This window comes from Peromyscus maniculatus, chromosome 4 (assembly GCF_049852395.1).
Source record: "Peromyscus maniculatus bairdii isolate BWxNUB_F1_BW_parent chromosome 4, HU_Pman_BW_mat_3.1, whole genome shotgun sequence".
NCBI lineage: Eukaryota > Metazoa > Chordata > Mammalia > Rodentia > Cricetidae > Peromyscus > Peromyscus maniculatus.
In genome coordinates this window covers 6,476,631-6,495,059 of record NC_134855.1, presented here as the reverse complement: position 1 = coordinate 6,495,059, position 18,429 = coordinate 6,476,631, and the positions used below count along the sequence as shown (strand labels likewise).

The window sequence follows — 18,429 nt, the reverse complement described above, 5'->3', positions numbered from 1 at the left end:
GGGTTCAAAGACTGGCCGGCCCGTGGCCCTGTGGGTCACCCTGCTGCTTCTGGGTGAGGGGGCTTTCTGGGCTCTGGGCTCCTTCATGGAGCGTTCTGATACCTCCGGTCTCATCCTGCTAGGTCTGGATCTTGTGTGTCTGCTCCCAGGTTGCCTGTTCTCCTGAGTATTCTCGGAGCAGGGATCCTCTCTGAGCTGGTGGGAAATAGGGAGCAAGCTTTGTTATCTCGGAGACTGATGGTATCCCCTGCTTCTCAGTGTGCACATCTCTGAATGGGGAATCACACAGATGAATCTGTGAGCCTTAAGAGTTTGGTTTTGGGTTTTTCAAGGCAGGGTTTCTCTGTGTATTCCTGGTTGTCCTGGATTGCATTCTGCAGACCAGACTCACTCAGAGATCTGTCTGCCTCTGCCTCCTGAGTGCTGGAATTAAGGGCGTGCACCCCACCAGCTACACCATCTCTCCCTTACTGTTTAATGAGATACTGTCTCAGGTCAGCATCTGCATGGTGTCAAGAGCCTTCTCTTCAGCATGTGCAGGGAGAACAAGGTTGAGAGAATGCAGCTCTTTCAGAAGCAGGGGACCCAGAGAGAGGATATTCTGGGGGACTCCATGGCTTTTGCCTTTTCTTGCCTCCCAGAGGATGTTAATTTTGTCCTGCCCTCTCTTAGCTTGCCTCCCTCTGCATCCTAGGATTTATGGAAGAGAGAGAGAAACCTTGCCTGGCTATAGACTCTCTAGCCCTCTCTGTACCCACACCAGGCATTGCCTCTCTAGCCCTCTGTACTCATACATTCTACTGTCCTGCTGGCGCTGCTTTCCAGCTAGGAGAAGGCCAGGCTCAGGGAGATGGGTGTACCAGCACAGGCAGCCAGCCACATCTCATTTATGCATTCGCAGTGACATTGGACCCAGACACAGATGCCAAGCTGGGGTTCCCATACGTCTGTGTGCCCTGGGCCAGCTATGATGTGATACTCAGGCTTTACCCTAAAAGCTTGAGTCTTTCCATGGTCCTGGGAATCTGCACATTTAATAAGCACCCCTGGATGGCTCCCAAGCTGGATGTGGGTCAGGACACAGCCAGGGAGATGCCACGAGACTGTGACCTACGTGTTAGGCCCTCAGAAGTGGATACCATTTCCAGAAGCAGGAGGACATGGCCAGGGGCTGTCAGGTGTGGGCTGGCCTATAGGTCTGCAGGAAGCCAAATGCCTGGTCAGAGCTCAGATGTTCACCAATGTGGGAGCTGAACAGTAAACCAAGAACAAACACATGAGCCCTGGTGACTGGTCACATGCCCATGGAGCCAAAAATCCTTCTAGAGACATGATCAAGTTGGTTAGCCTTGCTTGGAGCATGCCAGAGCGCCTAGGCCCCAGGCACGGAGCAGACTGCTGAGATCTGAGGTTCTAGCCCCAGGCTCCTGTGACCCTCCCTCTGCCCTCCCTCATAACCACAGCCTGATGTCGGCTTCCACTTATCCCTTCTGCACTGACTTCATGTCTTCCCGCCTGGGGGCCAGCGGCCGCCTTTGCCAGTCCCTAATCCTGTTCATAGGCTGCCAGCTCATCTTCATAAAGTGCCTCCCTAGTTCCCGTCACTCCCCTGTCCAATAACCTTCAATGGCTCCCTCCTGCCCACAGGATCAAATCTAACACCGGCTACTGCTCTGCTCTGCGGCCTCCTGTCCCGGTGTCCTGAGGTAGCCCCTCCAGCCAGACTTACTGCCCCAGACCACCCTTCTCAGTCCACATTGAACTCCAAATAGCTCTGCTTGCAGAGCTTACCTGCAACGCTGTCCACGGTTTGCCTAGCTTCAGCTCCCAGGAGCCTGCTCACCTAACACAGCACAGACTTTTTGACACTCAGGGTTTCTTGTATACCAGGCTGGATGACTTTGAACCTCTGATCCCCTTGCTCTGCCTGAGTGCTGGGATTACAGGCAATCTCAGGTATGTGTCACTACGACCTTTTATTCAGTGCTGGGATCAAACCCATTGCCTCTCACATGCTAGGAGACACTGTACCAGTGGGTCTACACCCTCAGCCCCTTCACAGTCTTTAAGAATATTATTACTGGGGGGACAGGGGCATGTGTGAGCCACAGCATGTGTGGGGAGGTCAGAGCACAACTTACATTAGTTGGTTCTCTGCATCCAGTGTGGATTCCAAGGATTCGACCCATGCCCTCGGGCTCGCAGCACCCTCACCTGCTGAGCCATCTCACACCCCAACCCTCCAGCCTCCGCACTAGCTAGAGGTCCTTTGCCCTGGCGGAAGTCACTCACATCGACTGAGCGGCGTGGCCCCGCACACATAATCAACCCATTTAACATCTCTGGACCACCCTGGGGGCTGCGTAGGTTCTTTGATTACTAACATTTTTGGTGAGACAACTGGACTCAGAGAGGCTGAGGAGCCTGCTGAGGGTCACACAGCTACCGAGAATTCATGCCAGGACCCTAGACCAAGAAGTCTGGCTCCTGCCCTGTTCCTCCATACCGACTAGCCATCCATCCACTGAGGCCTAGCACATAGACCCAAGCCACAAACCCAAAGACCTTCAGGAGAAGCCATCAGGGAATCTTCATGAACCTGGCTCCTACCCAGTGGCCTGCATCCGTCCTGTTCTTTGAAGGGCGTTACTGCCCTTCATTTAGATCTTGGTAGGCTTTGCTGGGACTGAGGTACAGAAACAAGGTCTAGCCTAAGGTCACAGTCAAAGGCAGCAGATCACAAGCTCGAACTCAGGCTGCAAAGTCCTATTGAAGAACCTGGCTAAGGAAGCTAGCTGAGCAGCCGTGATCCTCAGCTGGCCTAGTGGGAAGCAGCCATCCAGATGCCCCAGGCTCGCCTAACTCCCCTTGCTGAGACTCCCGCCAGGATGCTTGCCAGGCTGAACACGCACTGGGTCCCTCATCTCTAGGACAAGCTGTTTCCTTTTACAAATTATTTATCTCCATCATTACTGCTATTTAAATTAGAGTGTGACTTTTAAGAAGATGTGTCTCTACATCCAAGAGAGCATGTCTGTGGGAAGGTGGCACCTAAGTGACCTTCCTGAACTCTTGCCACGTAGGCCAGCCAGACCAGTGCGAGGCCAGCTCTGTCCTTCTCCAGGGGTCTGTCACTGCTCACTTATCAGTCTGATGTCCCTCAGGGGGCAGCTGCCCTGCCCGCCCCCTCCGGCTCCAGGCCTGCTGACTGGAACCGGACCTGGTGGAGTGGGCAGACGGGGGCACGTGGGAGGGGGTTGAGCCTCACCACAGGCCCCTTTGCAGTTCAAAGTGACATGCTCAGGCGGCTGTCCCTTCAAAGGGCAGACACAGACTGCCCCCAGTTGCTGCAGCAGCAGTCCGGAGCCAGGAAGGCGATGCAGGGGTAAAGATGCCCCTGGGAGGTCTGGCTCTGCTCCCTGTCCTTGCTTGCTGGGCCTCCACTACCTGGGCACCCCTTGGCTGTAGAGTCCTGGGAAATCACGTGCATTTGCAAAGTACACAGGGGGCTCTCAGGGAGCATGCACAAGGATGCTAATGAGAAACCCCACCTCAGACCCCAGGACACTTGAGTGTGCCTCCCATCAGCTGCTTCTCAGGTATATGATCTGGGGCAAGTCACTAGAAGTTCCTTAAAACAAAAAAGCTTGTTTCTCAAGGGTGATATGGGGCTAAGATGGAATGACATCATGGCCAATGGAACTAGACAGGTCACAGATAAACTCCACTAGTACTGCTACAGCAGCCCCAGTGACTTACGGGAGGGCACGGTCCAAGAGCCCACTGGCTCAAATGGACCCCAATGGGAGGACTTGGAGAGATAATCACTCTGCAAGACACACCCCTAGCACCACAGAAGAAACACGGGACTTTTATCAGGAGCCATACATTCAGCATATAGTGAGCTCCTGTGTTAGGCTGCTACCAGGGCACCAATCCAGCACGAGGCCAGAGAATCCGCCTTCCCGGAGGACCTCTGGAAAGTTCTCTGGTGACACAATGGCAGGGTTCCACTTTCAGTCTTCCAGGCTGGCTGGGTGACCTTGGACAAATTATTCAACTTCTCTATGTCTCCCATCTTACCTGAAAATGAAAATAACTGTGGCACTTGTGTTAAAATGACACTCAAGAATGGAAAGCCCTCAGAGCTGTGCTCCAGGCTACCAGCTCGAAGCAAGCATACAGCTGTGGCTGCTGCTGCTGCTGCTGCTGCTGCTGCTGCTGCTGCTGCTGCTGCTGCTGCTGCAAGCTCTCTGGGTCCTGCCCTGCCTGCTAGAAGCCCATGCAGCTGGGCCCCCTTCTGCCTCTCAGACTTGTGAAGTGTCAGCTACTGAGAGACATCCCGAGTGCCCCGCAGATCTCAGGCTGCCGAGGGCTTCCCCTCAGCTCTGTTTCCTTAGCAGCTGGAGAGAGTAGAAAAAGAGCCCTGCCCTGCTGGGCTTGTCAAAGCAGGGCTGGCTTGACTCGAACCAGGCTTGGATGGTAATTTTGCGGTCATGACAACTATTTTCTTTACATACTGCTATGGAAGGGGGAACCCCCCCCCCCCCGGTTTTTTTTTTTAACATAATTGAAGACACTATCAAGCGTAAATATGCTGGCATTCTTAATAAAAACATGATGGAGGGAAATATTCGAAAGCTCAATAATCAGAAGCAATTTGTGTTGTGCAGGAGATGTGTCATGCGCCAGCTCCCCTCTCCCCGACTGGGCTCCCCACAAGACTGGCTTTTGGGCTGGCAACTTTAGACCTATGGCAGAAAATGGAGAACAACAGTGAGGCTTGGAGTAGCCTGAAAAATATCCTGGAAAAGAAAAACACATGCAGGAGAGTGTGGTGCAAAAGTCATATTTCATGCCTGACTTTAGAGATTGTTAATAAGGATTAGAACCATACTCCAGCAGCTCAGCTATCAGTCAAGGCGAGGTAATTAATGCTGCTTCAGATCTCTGTGTGGGGAAAAAATGGAAAAGGCGAGTGTCCCTCATTTCATAGCAAAGAGGGCTCATCACAGCGGAACAGCCCAGAGGACTTCCGGACCCAAATCCTGAGCCCAGCTGAGACCCGGCTGTTGCTGGCTGTCCCTCCTGATCTGTCGCCAGGCAGATTGGGGGATCTCTTCTAAATTGTAACAATATCAACCCCCCTTTTTCAGGATTGGCTAATAAATATGATTAAGATAACACGTCTGAAACCACATGTCCTCAGCTCGGTGTCCAACATGTGGAGGGCAGATGTATTTTCCATCCACAGATGACCTAGTCGGCTGCTCCCCTGAGGCAGGGACCCTGGAAGATGGAGCCTGAAGAGGTCTTGGCAGTCTACTGGCCCTTGCAGCCCTGGCCGGGCTGCTGGCCTCTCCATGACCCACTGTGAGAATAAAGGGCCAAGTGCAGGGTGTCTGGGAGTCATACACAAGGATCATAGAAAGAGGCACCCATGCTCACCTGCCTCTCATCCCTTAATGGTCCAGAGCTCCACAGCTCAGAAACCTCAAAACCATTCTACTGTCTAGGCCACCTGTCACTAGCTCCCTCTCAGGAGCCAGGAGCCTGATACCTCAGGCCAGTATTAATGCTAGAGCCTGGAAGAGAGTTTTACAAAGAAAGGCAAAGTGCTAAGCCTACAGGTAAGTGCAGACCTGGCCCCTGCTTCCATTCACATAACATGGTGCAGGAAGCCTAGTACGGCACCTGGCCTCCATTCTTCCCTTGCTTCAAGGATCACCCCACCCTCCCCAAGACAGGGTTTCTTTGCGTAGCCCTAGCTGTCCTAGAACTCTGCAGACCAGGCTGGCCTTGAACTCAGAGATCTTCCTGTCTCTGCCTCCCGAGTGCTGGGATTAAAGGCGTGCACCACCACCTTCCAGCTTTGCTTCAAAGATCTTAAAGAGATTTCAACTGGGACATTAAGTAGCAGTCCAGAGACCCTGAAGATACGGCCAGGCTATATGCTCTGTAAGCAGTGTCTGTGGATCCTGCATCTGCAGAGGTGGAGAGTCCCAGCTGTAGCTCTGGAGAGAGAGAGAGGCTGCAGACTCTAAGGTCCCACTGACATGGTGTAAAGTATTTCAAACTCAGCTTAGGCCAGACATTCAAATTCAAGCAGGGAGGAGAGCAGCTTGTCCAACCCCAATAAAGAGTGAATGAATGAGCCAGGCAGTGGTAGGCACACCTGTAATCCCAGGGAGGCAGAGGCAGGAGGATCTCTGAGTTTGATCTCTGAGTTCTGGGCTACAGAACAAGTTCCAGGACAGCCATGGCTACCCAGAGAAACTCTGTCTCCGAAAATAAAAATTAAAAATAAAACAAAAAAGCAAACAAACAAACAAACAAACAGAAAAGTGGCAAGTCCCACCTTTGGGAGGGTATTGCCCCAGGACTGACCACTGCTTATAGTGGGGTAAGCTACCCTCTGGGAAACACCAGAGAGCTTCCCTCCCTCAACGGTCCCTGGGCCACTTAGGGCAAAGGACCAAGCCCTGGCTTCCTCCTCAGCCAGTCTGGCCTGGTGGCTCAGTGCTGTCCTAGGCTTCTGTCTCACGACCACTGCTTTCTGACCCTCTCCTAGAGCTCCACAATGGTCTCCCTTAAGACCCAAGGCCTCTTGTCCCTTCCCAGTGGGGGAACCCCGGGCCAGGGGGCAGAGACTGTGAGCCTAGGGTGCGGCCGGCAGGCCGGCTGATAGGAACCATCTGCGTTGTCTTAGACTGCCCCTCTGCCCACTGTCCTCTGAACTCGGCCGGTTCCCGCGGGCCGTTTGATGCTGGAAGAGGGTCACAGACCCCCGCACACAAATCACCACCGAGGGGCTGGGGGTGGGGCGGAGGCGCTGAAACCTAATCCACAAAGTTTGCCATGCCGCAGGCTCCCTCCTTCTCTCAGTGCTTAACGCCCCCTCCCTTTCCAAACAAGCCTTAGTTTTTCTTGCCAAAAAAACAAAAGTTGGTATCAAGTGTTTCGAGGGAGAAAGTCTCCCCCGCAGCCCCCACCCCTTACCAAGACGAAGGGCCCGCCACTTGGCTGAGCCACGGATTGCAGAGAGGCTCAGAGAAAAGATTCTAGGAGGTACTCTCAAGTTATCAGGTCCATTGGTCCCTGGCCCCAACTGCCACATATCCTACCGGCTAGACCCTGTGGCCCTGTGGTCCCACTCCTCTGGAATCCAGCTCCTTCCTCCACCGAATCTCCGGGTCCCAGTGCAGCCAGAAATAGATAGGAACGTAACCCCTGCCATTCTCTTATCCCACAGACCAGTCCTAGCCTGCCCTTTCTGGAGGGGCTATTCTACTCTCCGCTGCTTCTCTCAGTGTCCCGAGGCTGGGCTCAGGCACTGGAGAGTCTAACTTGCGAGTGCCCCACCCCGCCAGGGTACGTGGGCACAGCCCAAGAGCTTAGGAAAGAGACCAGGATTCTGGCATGAGACACAGATTCCAGCGAAGTTCCACTTCCTGCTCCCTGGAGTCCTTGGGCTAAACCCCCGGGGGGCTATGATGACTAAGGAGGGGCAAAGCAGACCTCGGGAGCACAGGAAGATGTTTTCACTTGCTAGGTAACAGTGTAGCTTTTTTGTTGTCGTTTTCAGTAGGACGCATGGCCCCCCCCCCCCGGAACCACCGCTGTTCTCCGCGGCCCCGGGTTCTCCATCGTGCCTGGAAGTTGCTAAGTCCTTGCATTCTAGCTGGCCTGTGACAGCGGCAGTTCCACTAGTCCACGCAGGCATCTGGGGTTCCTAGATGTGGCAACAAGGACGGGCTGAGTCTGCACTGGAGCGGTTGAACCGTGGGGCGAGGGAGTGGTAGCCGCGACGGAGAATAAAGGCGCCAGCGGCCCAGCTGAGAAGCGGGTTTCTGCGGGGGTCGAACAAAGGAATTTGGCCTCTGAAGAAAGGGGCTGAGCTCACAGCTGGGAATGCCAGCTCCAGACCTGCGGGAGTTTCAGGACTACGGCCTTAGTCCCTAGAATCTAACGAAATCTGCCCCTCAGAGGACCCTAGTCTCCATCTCAACTCTATGTTGGCTGGCACTCGCCTTAACTAGGGTGGTAGTTACATGCTCTTCCCTACTGGAGGCCCCAAATACCCGGCTCTAAGGTCCCCTCTGCTTGTGGGTCTATATCTCCATTTCCCAGATGCTGCCAACCGAGGTTTCCATATTTCCTTTCCTCTCCTGTTCCTTTTAGCTGGCTCAAGAGGCCCTAGGCACTCCTAAACGAAAAGCTGGTAGTGGGGACTCTGGGGCCCTCCAAGGCCCCCCTCCTCCAGTCACCCTCGGAAGGGGTGGAGGGGACACGGTTGTAAGGTGTTCAGCCTCTTTTCTCTGCTTGACATGAATAAGGGGATTAGGGCGGCAGGTTTCCGTCGGTCACTCGGTGGGACAAAGGGCCCCGCGGTTTGAGCGGTCAGCTTCTGATTAAACGCCAGAGCCCTGTCACTCAGCACCAGGCTAGGTACTTGTGTTCCTGACATAATCTTATTAGAAGATAAAACCAGAGAAATCCTTTTTCATAATGAAAAGTTACATTTAATGGCTGCACTCGTCCCCCACACCCTCCCGGACCCTCCCCGCCTTCCCTGGTTGCTGTTGGATATGGCTCGCCTGTAATTGGCATTTAAAGTACCAAGTCCGGGAGAAAAACGGGGTTTAGGGTTTTTGTAATCCCCCTAAACTGTCTTTGTTCGAAATCTCCACAGATACAAGTCTGTTAAGGGTAAATATTTGTGGATTGATACAACCACACCCCCACCCCTGCAAACCAAATCTGGAAGAGGAAAAAAACCCTCCAGCCACGGTGCTGGTACACGGAGGAGGAGGTCCAAGTCTGCCCGCGCACGCAGCCGTGCTGGGGACTCTGCTGCGGGCGGGCCCCTTAGCCAGCTCCAGGGGCAGAGGGGCTTTGGACATTTCTCAGGCGGGAAAAAGATCTTACAGGCTTCCTTCCCTTCAATGTTCTATTCCCTAGATCAACAAACCTCTCCGACTCGCTTTCGCGCTTGCCTAAAGCGGTGGGCTGGAGGGCCGGCCGGTGTGTGTGTATGCGGGGGGGGGGGGGGGGGGGGGATCTTAAAGCTAGCTCTGCCCACCCGCTCCCTCCAGCAGGACCCTTGAGTGGTTCCAAGGGGGTGCCTTTCCGCCACTCTATCCCACAGGGGACCCAGACTCCAGCAGAGCCTCCAAGCTTCCGAGGATCCCTCAACTGCGAAGGAACCCTAGGGCTGCGGCGGGGCCCAGGACTCGGGCTCCAGCCCAGCTCGTCCTGGATCGGATCGGATTCCTTCATAAATCAGCGGCTGGGTGAAAGGGCTGCGCGTTAGAAAGGGCAGGACCGTGTGCGCGTATTAGAGCGCGCGGTTCCCAAATCCGGGCTAAACCCCTGGTGACACCGAAATTCATCAACCGCCGCCAATGCCCCTGCTCCATCTACCGAGGAGCCCGGCAGCCTGCACACCCTCGCTGCCCCACTCCCGGGAAAAGAGAATCCCGCAGGAACGGCTGAGAGGAGTGTCTGGAACATAGCGCAGGCCCAGGCGTCTGTGAGCCGCCTTGCCAGTCCCGCTGGCAGAGGGGGCTCTACCCTCTGGGAAGGAGTTATTCTAACCTTTTTGTCCTTTGGTCAGGACTGGTCCCTCAAAAGCACTCAGCCCAGGGAGGGCAGTGACACCCGCCCCCCTTCCAGGCCGGCGCTCAGAAGATAGATAGGTACAATTGTTCAGACTCAGCATCTGGCGCTTCAGCAAGTTAGGGGACTGCTATCTGGGGCTCCCAGGAACGGAGGAAGTCCCTTCGGAGCCTGTTTCCTCGCCCACAGGTCCAGCGGGGGTCATAGAGCCAGTGGACTCCACAGGCACGCAACAAGTAACATTTCTTTCTAGAAGCAATGGCTACCGCTCGCCCACTCTGCTCAACCCGGCTCTGTTCTGCTCTTGCACTGGTCAAGTCCCAGAGTATTAGAGAAAATGGTCCCATCGAGCCTGCCAGTCATGGCGGCGGTCCACAGGCTGCCTGTGGTGAGAAATACGCTTATTTCCTTCTCAAGGGATTCAGACGTTGGCCCCAGTCCTGGGTAAGAAGCAAAAGGTGGCTACACGCCTCGGCTCGCACACAGGCTAGACCATGCTCCTGCCTCCGGTTTACTTCCCAGCAGGAAGGAAGAAAACACACACTGACTGAGTGCCCTATCCAGGCTGGCACCTCCGAGTTTACCTCACTTTGTCCTCAGCGCAAACCTGTGACATGGACCTGTCATCCCCATTCCACAGAGGAGGAAATGGAGGCTCAGACCCTGGCCCCAGTCACTTGGGGATGGTTAGGGTCTGTATCCCAAAGCAGCTTGTTCTTTTCTTTTTCTTAGACAACAGCGCTCCTCTCAGAGCTCAGGTTACCCTTACAGCATCCCAGTCCTCTGGTTTCCACTCTGGCCTCAACGAGGATCCACAAGGATGGCCCGAGGATGGCCGCATCTCAGTGCCACTTTACCAGAGTCCCCTCTGCAGGTGACAGGTGGGAAGAGGGGAACACAGTCAGCACTGGCCCAGCACTGCCACTCCCTTCTCAGCCAGGTGCTGGGGAGCTGGAGACCCAGTGTGGTGGCAGGTTCACCTACCTCCAGAGCACCCCAGAGCACCCGGCTCCTGCCGCTCTGGTGGGCACTGCTGCTACTTGGGCAGCCCTGAGCCCTCTCCCTCCTTAGCCAGCAATCTCAATCTCTCTCTCTCTCTCTCTCTCTCTCTCTCTCTCTCTCTCTCTCTCTCTCTCTCTCTCTCTCTCTCTCTCTCTCTGTGTGTGTGTGTATGTGTGTGTGTGTGTGTGTGTGTGTGTGTGTGTGTGTGTGTGTGTAAGGGACTCTTTCTAGCACAGGCCAGCCAGGAAGCAAACACCTTTGTTTCTTTTAGAACCAGACTCCAGAAAAAAAGGTTTTTTTCCCCTTCACCCACACACCAAGCACCAGGACAGCCGGGGGCCCCACCATCAGCCAGTACTGAAGCCTCTGGGCCTGTCTAGGGTCACTTGGGGCCAGGCACTCCCTGAGGTCCTGTTCCCTCCATGTGTCCACACAACCTGAGTCCCTATCCTCCTCCAGGGTCCCCAGGGTCAGCAGGGCAGACCCAGGGGGCTGCCAGTCACGGAGCTGAGATGGAGACAATATTGCCTTGAGAATAACAAAGGAAGAGCTCACGTGAGAATTGACTGGAACTCATCAGAGCTGAGCAAAAGGTAAAGGCCATTGAGGAAGTGCTGTCAGTTGGCCTGAAACCCCAGAAAGGTGCCATTGGGAACACAGCGGCCCCTCATGGCCCACCACTCCATGCCACAGTGACTCCATGCCACAGTGACTCGTGGTTAGAGCAAACACAGGCCTCCACTGCCTGTCACTTACACCTTCCCCCCAAATTACACAAACTTTGAAACATTTTTCTAGAAGAAGATGGATGCTTCAGGAGACTTGAGGTCAAGGCTGGGCTGTTTAAAGTATATTATTAACAAATAAACATTTACTGCAGGGGAAAAAAGAGGAGGAGGAGGAGAAAAACTCTATAGGCCACCAGGGAACCAAATCATGTTGCTTTTGGCATCAAATGACAGGGGACATTTATGACATGAATGGAGAACACCAGTGGCTGATGGGAAGGCAGCCGGCTGCCACTTCACTTCCCCTGCCTTTGGAATCAACTTTTTCAGCCCTCCCCTCCTCTCCCCTCCCCTATTACCATCCCCTCTCCACTTCTGACCGCAGTGGTAATAAATACACAGAATTTGGAGCCTGTTCTTTGCTGCCATCAACACAGACTCTGGGACTTGTAGAGAGCTAGAGATCTTCTGGCTGGGTCAGTCAGAGAGCCAAGGACCTGGAGTCACCTCAGGGCTGACTGAAAGCTCACATCCATGGGTGGACCATCCTTCCTGCCCCCATACCCCAAGCCAAAGACCAACTGTGGTGTCCAACAAATCGGAAGTCGTAACTCCTGTCATGGGAGTGTCCTCTATCCTTGGGCCAAAGTGGTACCAAAGTTGTCGGATTGTGTTTATTCGTGTTTTATATCCCCCACTCGACCCCGTCTCTCTGTCCCCTTCCCTTACTCTGTCGGTTCCTGTCTCTTTCAAAAACCTGCATGGTCACCAGACAGGCCCATCAGGGAAGCTTTGCTAACCTATCACAAATAGAAACTCCACAAGGCCACAGAGCCTGAGCCACGGGCTGTCTTCCAACCTTCTGGAATGAAGTCCTGGGATCTCTTCTCCACATCTACCCCCCTAGATCAGCCTTGTAGATGTAGGCTGAACTTTCTTGTCTGACATTTGAGTCACAAAATTATAAACTGGGACCATTCTTCAAATATAAAATCCTATTACTGGATATGCTTTTCCAAGTGATATGCAAGCCCCGGGAATGCCCATTGTTTTTCCCCAGTAGAAATATTGCTTCTCTGGGCCAGTACAGGCTCCCAGGAGGAACAGAGCCTCATGCCAGCTCAGGATGCTAACACACTGTTGGCATCTGCATTCATCCTCACAATCACAACTTTCTCCAACACTGGTGCTGAGGATAAAGGATGCCTTCAGAATGAAACATTGACTGACCTCCACCAGGTGTCCCTTGGAATCCTCAAAGCAGTCACCTCAAAAGGTGATGTCATCGCACTCAGTAGAGACAAGGGCTGGGGATGGGCTGCCATCTAGCTGAGTGCTGGGGCTGGGGGGTGAACCTGGCCGTGACTTGGTGTCTAAAGCTCTTTTTGTAGCAGTGGAAGGCAAGACCTTCAGTGTCCTCTGAGGCAAAGGGGAATGGTTTCCCCGGGGAACGATGCTCATCTGCTAAGGACAGAAATAATTCCCAAAGTGTAGCAACATACTGAGCAAGGACACCAGGCCCTGTGGGCGCCTAATCTAGAGAGTCTATAAGAATACTTTCCCAGGTAGGCAGGTCTTGGTCATACAGCAGAGGGTCAGATAGATACCTGGTGGCTCCGTGTTTCTAAGCTTGGCATGAGGGCAGGAAGAAACCTAGACCTTCCAATCACATACCACAAAGTAGATCCTCACAGCGGCTTCCCCCACTTAAGAAAAATACTGCAAACAAATAAGGCCACAGCAGCCCAGAGCCTTGGGAATAGAGGGTGAGCCAGGAGTCGGGCAGTGAATAATGCTTTCCTTCAGCCCCAGATGCCTGCACGGCAGGGGAAGGCTTTCCCTCACCTCCAGCCCACGGAGGAGGTGCTGGGGTTAAATATACAGGCTCCCTCTGAGGGACCAGGGATCCCCGGTTTGTGCTGGCAGCGGAGCCCTTCAGCCCTTGGGGCTCTAGAGAGAATACCCCCAGTCCATTTCGTTAGGCAATGTATTGGCTCCTTTTTCTAAGCAGATTTCTGGAGAGAGCCGTACCCTAGGAGTGTCTGCAACTCTGAATTCGTCTGATAACAGTGGGTGAGACTTACAGGCTGGAGTTTCCACCGTTAAGCGGGTGCTGACCGCGAGTGGTACCCCAGTACATCTAAGGAAGAAGCCTTCCTTTCAAGCTGGGAAACGAAACCCAGGAACGAGAAAGGGCCAGAAGCCTGGGTTTGCTCCACAGATGCCACACTGACACAGGCTGTCTCTGCTCGCGAGGCCGGAGTGAGCCTCCCGATCCAGAAAAGCGTTTGCCTGGGTAAACACTTCCTAGGAAAAGAATGCCGGGAAGAGCGGGCCGCAGCCAGCCGGGAGAAATGTTCTAAAAACCAGCCCAGGACTCAGAAGGCTTTTTGTCAAAGTCATAGCCTGGATGCCCACTTCTGCCGCGGAGGGGTACTCCACCTGGGCGGACTAGCCCACGGCATCCCCAGCATTTTCAACAGAGCCAGGGAGGTCGCAGCACCCGAGGCTTGGGCGCCCCGCCAGGCCCCTTACAAGCGGGTGGAAGAGCTCCGGGATGGAGCCCCGCATCCGCGAGCACAAAGGCTCCCGTGCGCACACCTACTATTCCCCAGACCCTGGAGTTGCTCCACAAGCCCTCAGACTCCATTGTGTGACAGATTTTTGGACTTTCCCACCGACCCTCCCCCCTTCCGGAGCCTCCTCCAGGAATCCACCACCTCCTTAGGACAGAAACCTTTTCCAGACAAACGTTCGCAGTTAGTGAGCGACAGCCGGCACGAGAAGGGAGTTATATAATTCGATGTCACCAAATTGCCAAGAAAAACAACATATTTTGGGGAAGGTTGTCATTTTTTTTTTCTCAGAGTTTCTCCGGTGGAAGACACATAGAGGTGTTCGCGATTTTGCGGAGGCCCTGTGTTTTCCCGATTTCTAAGCCAGTTTTCTATTCGAAAGAGGGCCGAGGTCGTGGGTTCTCCCTTGCCCTTCTTTGAAAGAGTTCCCGAAATGCACATAAAGCCAGGAAAAAAGGAGAGTTTTCAGGTTACAAACAAAAACGTTCCAGTTCCGCAGTCCGCAGGTCCCTTGCTCTGCCGGGCCTGCGGGTTGATTTTATCAATTGTCCTAAGTGTTCCCAATAACCAATTAATCGCCCCTGTGGTGCGTAAAACAACTTCACGCTTTTGGGTGCTTGCGATCGTTCTCAAACCGAAAGGAAGAAGACGCATAAAAAGACCAGCAACCTCTTTATAAGGTTCTGCTCAGCCGGGTGAGGGATGCCTTTTATAAAAGTTGCGTGTGTGTGTGTGTGTGTGTGTGTGTGTGTGTGTGTGTGTGTGTGTGTAAATTTCCCAGTGCTGGGGAGGCACACACTCAAAATCAAGACAGCACGTCTCCGCACCCATTTGCCTTAATTCTAGCCTGAAAGGCATTTGTGCACACATGAAATAAATATGTATGTGGATTTTCAAAGAAAAAAATCATGAATAAAAATATATTTTTTATTGTGTAAAAAGAACATTGTTTCCGTGTGAGCTTTCAGGGAGCCTGCCTGATCTTTTGCTCCCTGCAAAATGCTGCCAGGAGGCCCAGGGGATTTGTCCCCAAGATTGTGTTGATAACCACTACCCCGCCCAAGCACAGCAGGAGGCTGGCCTATATAGCAGATACTTAATTGTCATTATTGTTAGAAAGGAGGAATGATGGAGGAGAGGAGAAGACCGACTCTCCTTTCCCAAGGCTTCCTCCGGGGATGCACACTTCAAACTCAGGGATCCGAGTCCTGGGGACCAAATTCCTTCCCAGCACTGGGGTTTGCACCTAGGTAGAAGCCGGTTCTTTGGTGGTGTTTTTCTTTTCTTTCAAAAACAAATCTCACTGGGACAAAGAAGCTGCAAATGTTTAATTGTTTTGTAAAGTGGGGAGGTTGGTCACTCATCTCTCCAGGACAAAATGCAGCTTCTGTTGTTATTTTGTAGCTGAGCCAGAAGGACCTGGGAGGTGTCCCTGACCTCTTTTAGGAGAAGCTCCATAATGATCCCAGGGGCAACTATGTGCAAAAGGTTTTTCCAGTGTTGAAATTTTAAAAAAGTACAACCACCCCAAAGTTTCAGAGGCCCATTTCTACTTTCCCAGGCCTCTTAGAAAACCCACACGTGGGGACTGCTGAGGTCAGTGGCTTAGCAGGATGTAAGTGGTACTCCCAGAGCCCAGCCAGGAGTATATCCCATAGAGGGGCTGCCCGAGTCACCCCACGTCCCCAACCATTGCTACCCCATGTTATATGCACACCTGTGGGTGAACTGACTGGTGTGGCCTTCTCTCCAGGATCTAGAGTTCCAGGGCACAGACACCGCGCGACATCAACAATGTGCCTCAACCTGGGGAACGCAGCACAGAGGGCCAGCCCCACACCACGTTATAGGACCAAGCAAAGGACAGATCTTCAAAACCCACCCCAGTTCTTGCCCATAGAAAGCATCACTCTACGCAGCCACCAAAAAGAGCAAGGCGCAAGAGCAGTTTCTGCCGGTTCCTGGGGACACGATCAAGATCTGCTACCAGAGCCCTGTGCTGGGCTCTGGCCTGAGGTCTTAGTATTCCCAGGCCCCAAAGAGTCCAGCTGACCCTCTTCACACTAGACCTTGGATTAGGTGACGATACTTTGACTGCACTCACAGCTCGCACTCACAGCCCTGCCTTTTTCTCCAAAGGCTTCCGGCACTCGGACACCAGGAGCCCAAAGCACCTGGGCAGTCCGCCCTGCAGCCGCATCCAAGACACTTTTCTGAGCACCACTTAGAAGTTCTCACAGGCACACACACACTTGTCCCTGGACTCACTCCCAGGATCCCCACACCTTTCTCCCCACCGAGGCTCCCCACTGCCCCGCCCATTGCACTTCCAGGTACATGGGCCCAGGCAGGTCATAAGAAAAAGCCTGCGTCTGCTGTGGTATGGCCCCAGCCTCCAGCCATACAATCCACAGCGCCAGCTTAGCATAGAAGCCGGCAGGTAGGGCTCAACACACTTCTCTAGTGTCAACCACTCTTTTCCAGCACACTGCGAGAAAGGAGGCTGTCTGGGAGGCCTGACTCCTTCAGCCAGCCACCCCAACTAGGATCCCTAGGTGGCAGCTTCCTGGGAGGCCTGACTCCTTCAGCCAGCCACCCCAACTAGGATCCCTAGGTGGCAGCTTCCTAGGTAGATTGATTCTCCAGCTACGAAAAATTGCAAGGGCAAAATTCCCGTATGGAACGGTTTAGGAAGATGGACACCCATTTTTCTTTACCAGAGAATAAAAGTACAACAAGGAACCAGGCAGAGTGGGGATCGCCCTGCCTGTACCGCAGCCGCAGCCGGGGTTCAGCACCCACCTCCCTGCTCCAGGAATCCCAGACGCTCTTGGACTAGGGAAGCACACAGTCAGGCTTGGCTCTCTAAAGCAATGCCTTTCTTGGAATATAAATTCTTGGTTCCCACTTCAGGCCTTAGTGGGGCCAAGCCCTTTACCAGGACAAACATCATATCCACCGGTCTGCCCAGGGCTTTGTCTTGTACCCCAATTCAGTCACTCAGCGCAGGTTTCCGGGACAACAGATGGCACCTAGGGGCCACCCCACCAGTGTCGGCTGGGATGCGATGGTCCGCCCCAGCCCGGAGACAGGCAGCCCTTCGCGCCCTACGAGTTGCCGGGCCCAGTGGAGCGCAGAGCCGGCCGCAGGGCGGCGCGGGCCCTTCCCGGCAGGGACTGGCCGGGCTGGAGTGCTGGTCCGTGGCGGGGAAAGAGAGGAGAGCGAGAGGCGCTTACTGTTGGTAGTCTTGTTTGCAGTACAGTTTCCGATCCCGGAAGTAGCAGCTGGTGGTGAGGGCTTGCTGACATGCCGCGCACTGCAAACACTCCTCGTGCCAGGACGACTCGTTGACTCGCATCAGGAAACGGTCGGAGATGGGCCGCTGGCAGCCCTCGCAGACGGCGGGATGCGGGCAGTCGGAGCCTGTAGCGCACAGGGCGAGAGCCGGGCCGTCAGCGCCGCCTGGCCCAGTCCGGGAGCGCCACCCTTCGCTGGAGGAACCCCAGCCGCCGCGCCAGAGACGGGGCAGCCAGAGACAGCATGTCCCTGTCCATAAGCTGGGGCGCGGAGAGGCCGAGGGCCTGCAGCTCTGGCTGGGCACTGCTCTCTCCCCGGCTGCAGAGATCCAACAAGAAGGAGCTCCGCGCGGGGTGGTCGGCTGGGACCCAACCAGCGAGGTGAGAGGCCCCGGCACTCGCTGGCTGACACGCCCCACGATGCTGATCCTGCCTTCTGCCCCAAGACCCGTGGTTTGGATGGACCGGGGGGATATTCTTTTCTTCTAGAAGTTCCCCTTCTCTAGGTGACCTGGCACCTCTCCCGGACTCTAAGGTGACAACTTGGTCCTCTATCATCCCTGCCACCCGCTTCCCATCCCAGCCCCGTCCAGAGTAGCAGTTCTAGAACCCAGACCCGTAGAGGATGGTGTGACTGACGGCTGAGGCTGTTAGGTCCTGTCTGGGTGATGTCCCTGCACGTTGTCCCTTCGGGGAGCCTGTCTAGGTGTGCTGGTTGCCCTCCGGTGGTCTTTTCAGGGATCTGTACCCCCTCCCCACGTCCTGCAAACCCACTTTCTTTATCCTTTGGCCCTCATGCCAGTGTCCACAGCGGCACAATGGCCCTACCCCCCGACCAGGACTATTCGGGCGTTGTGACCCAGCACTCACCCAGCAGCACCCCCAGGGTGGCGGGCCCGGGGCGCAGGGCATGCTCCTCCATCTTGATGCCGTCCAACATCTTGGCGCAGTCCGTCTGCCCGCGAGGGAAGCACCTCTCCAGCGACTCGGGACCTGTTGCTATATCCATGGGACGCAGGGCGCGCTGCGGACCCTGCTGGCCGGGCGGCTCGCCCTCGCGCCCGTCCGCCCGCTCCGCTGCAGCCGGGGAGGCGCGGCGCCCGCAGGGTCGGGGCCGCCCGCTGCCCCCAGGCAAGCGTGGAGCGGCGGCGCGCTGGCCCCGGGCCCCGGCGTCGTGCAGGCGGGCCCGGGAGGCCGGCAGCCCCGCGC

The 18,429-nt window shown here is 54.7% G+C and overlaps 1 protein-coding gene across 2 annotated transcripts in view; it reads right to left on the bottom strand.

The window, feature by feature from the left end:
- The window catches only part of Lmx1b (LIM homeobox transcription factor 1 beta), an 80,950-nt gene extending 62,687 nt beyond the window's left edge, over positions 1 to 18,263 (bottom strand). For both annotated transcript variants that reach the window (XM_076568839.1, XM_006988719.3), the window contains exons 1-2: positions 18,091 to 18,263; positions 17,161 to 17,347 (exon numbers count right to left, since the gene is read on the bottom strand). In XM_076568839.1, coding sequence (XP_076424954.1) covers positions 17,161 to 17,347; positions 18,091 to 18,229 — 326 coding nt within the window. In that variant the 5' untranslated portion in view covers positions 18,230 to 18,263. The remainder of the gene's footprint in view (positions 1 to 17,160; positions 17,348 to 18,090) is intronic.
- Between the last annotated feature and the right edge of the window lie 166 nt (positions 18,264 to 18,429).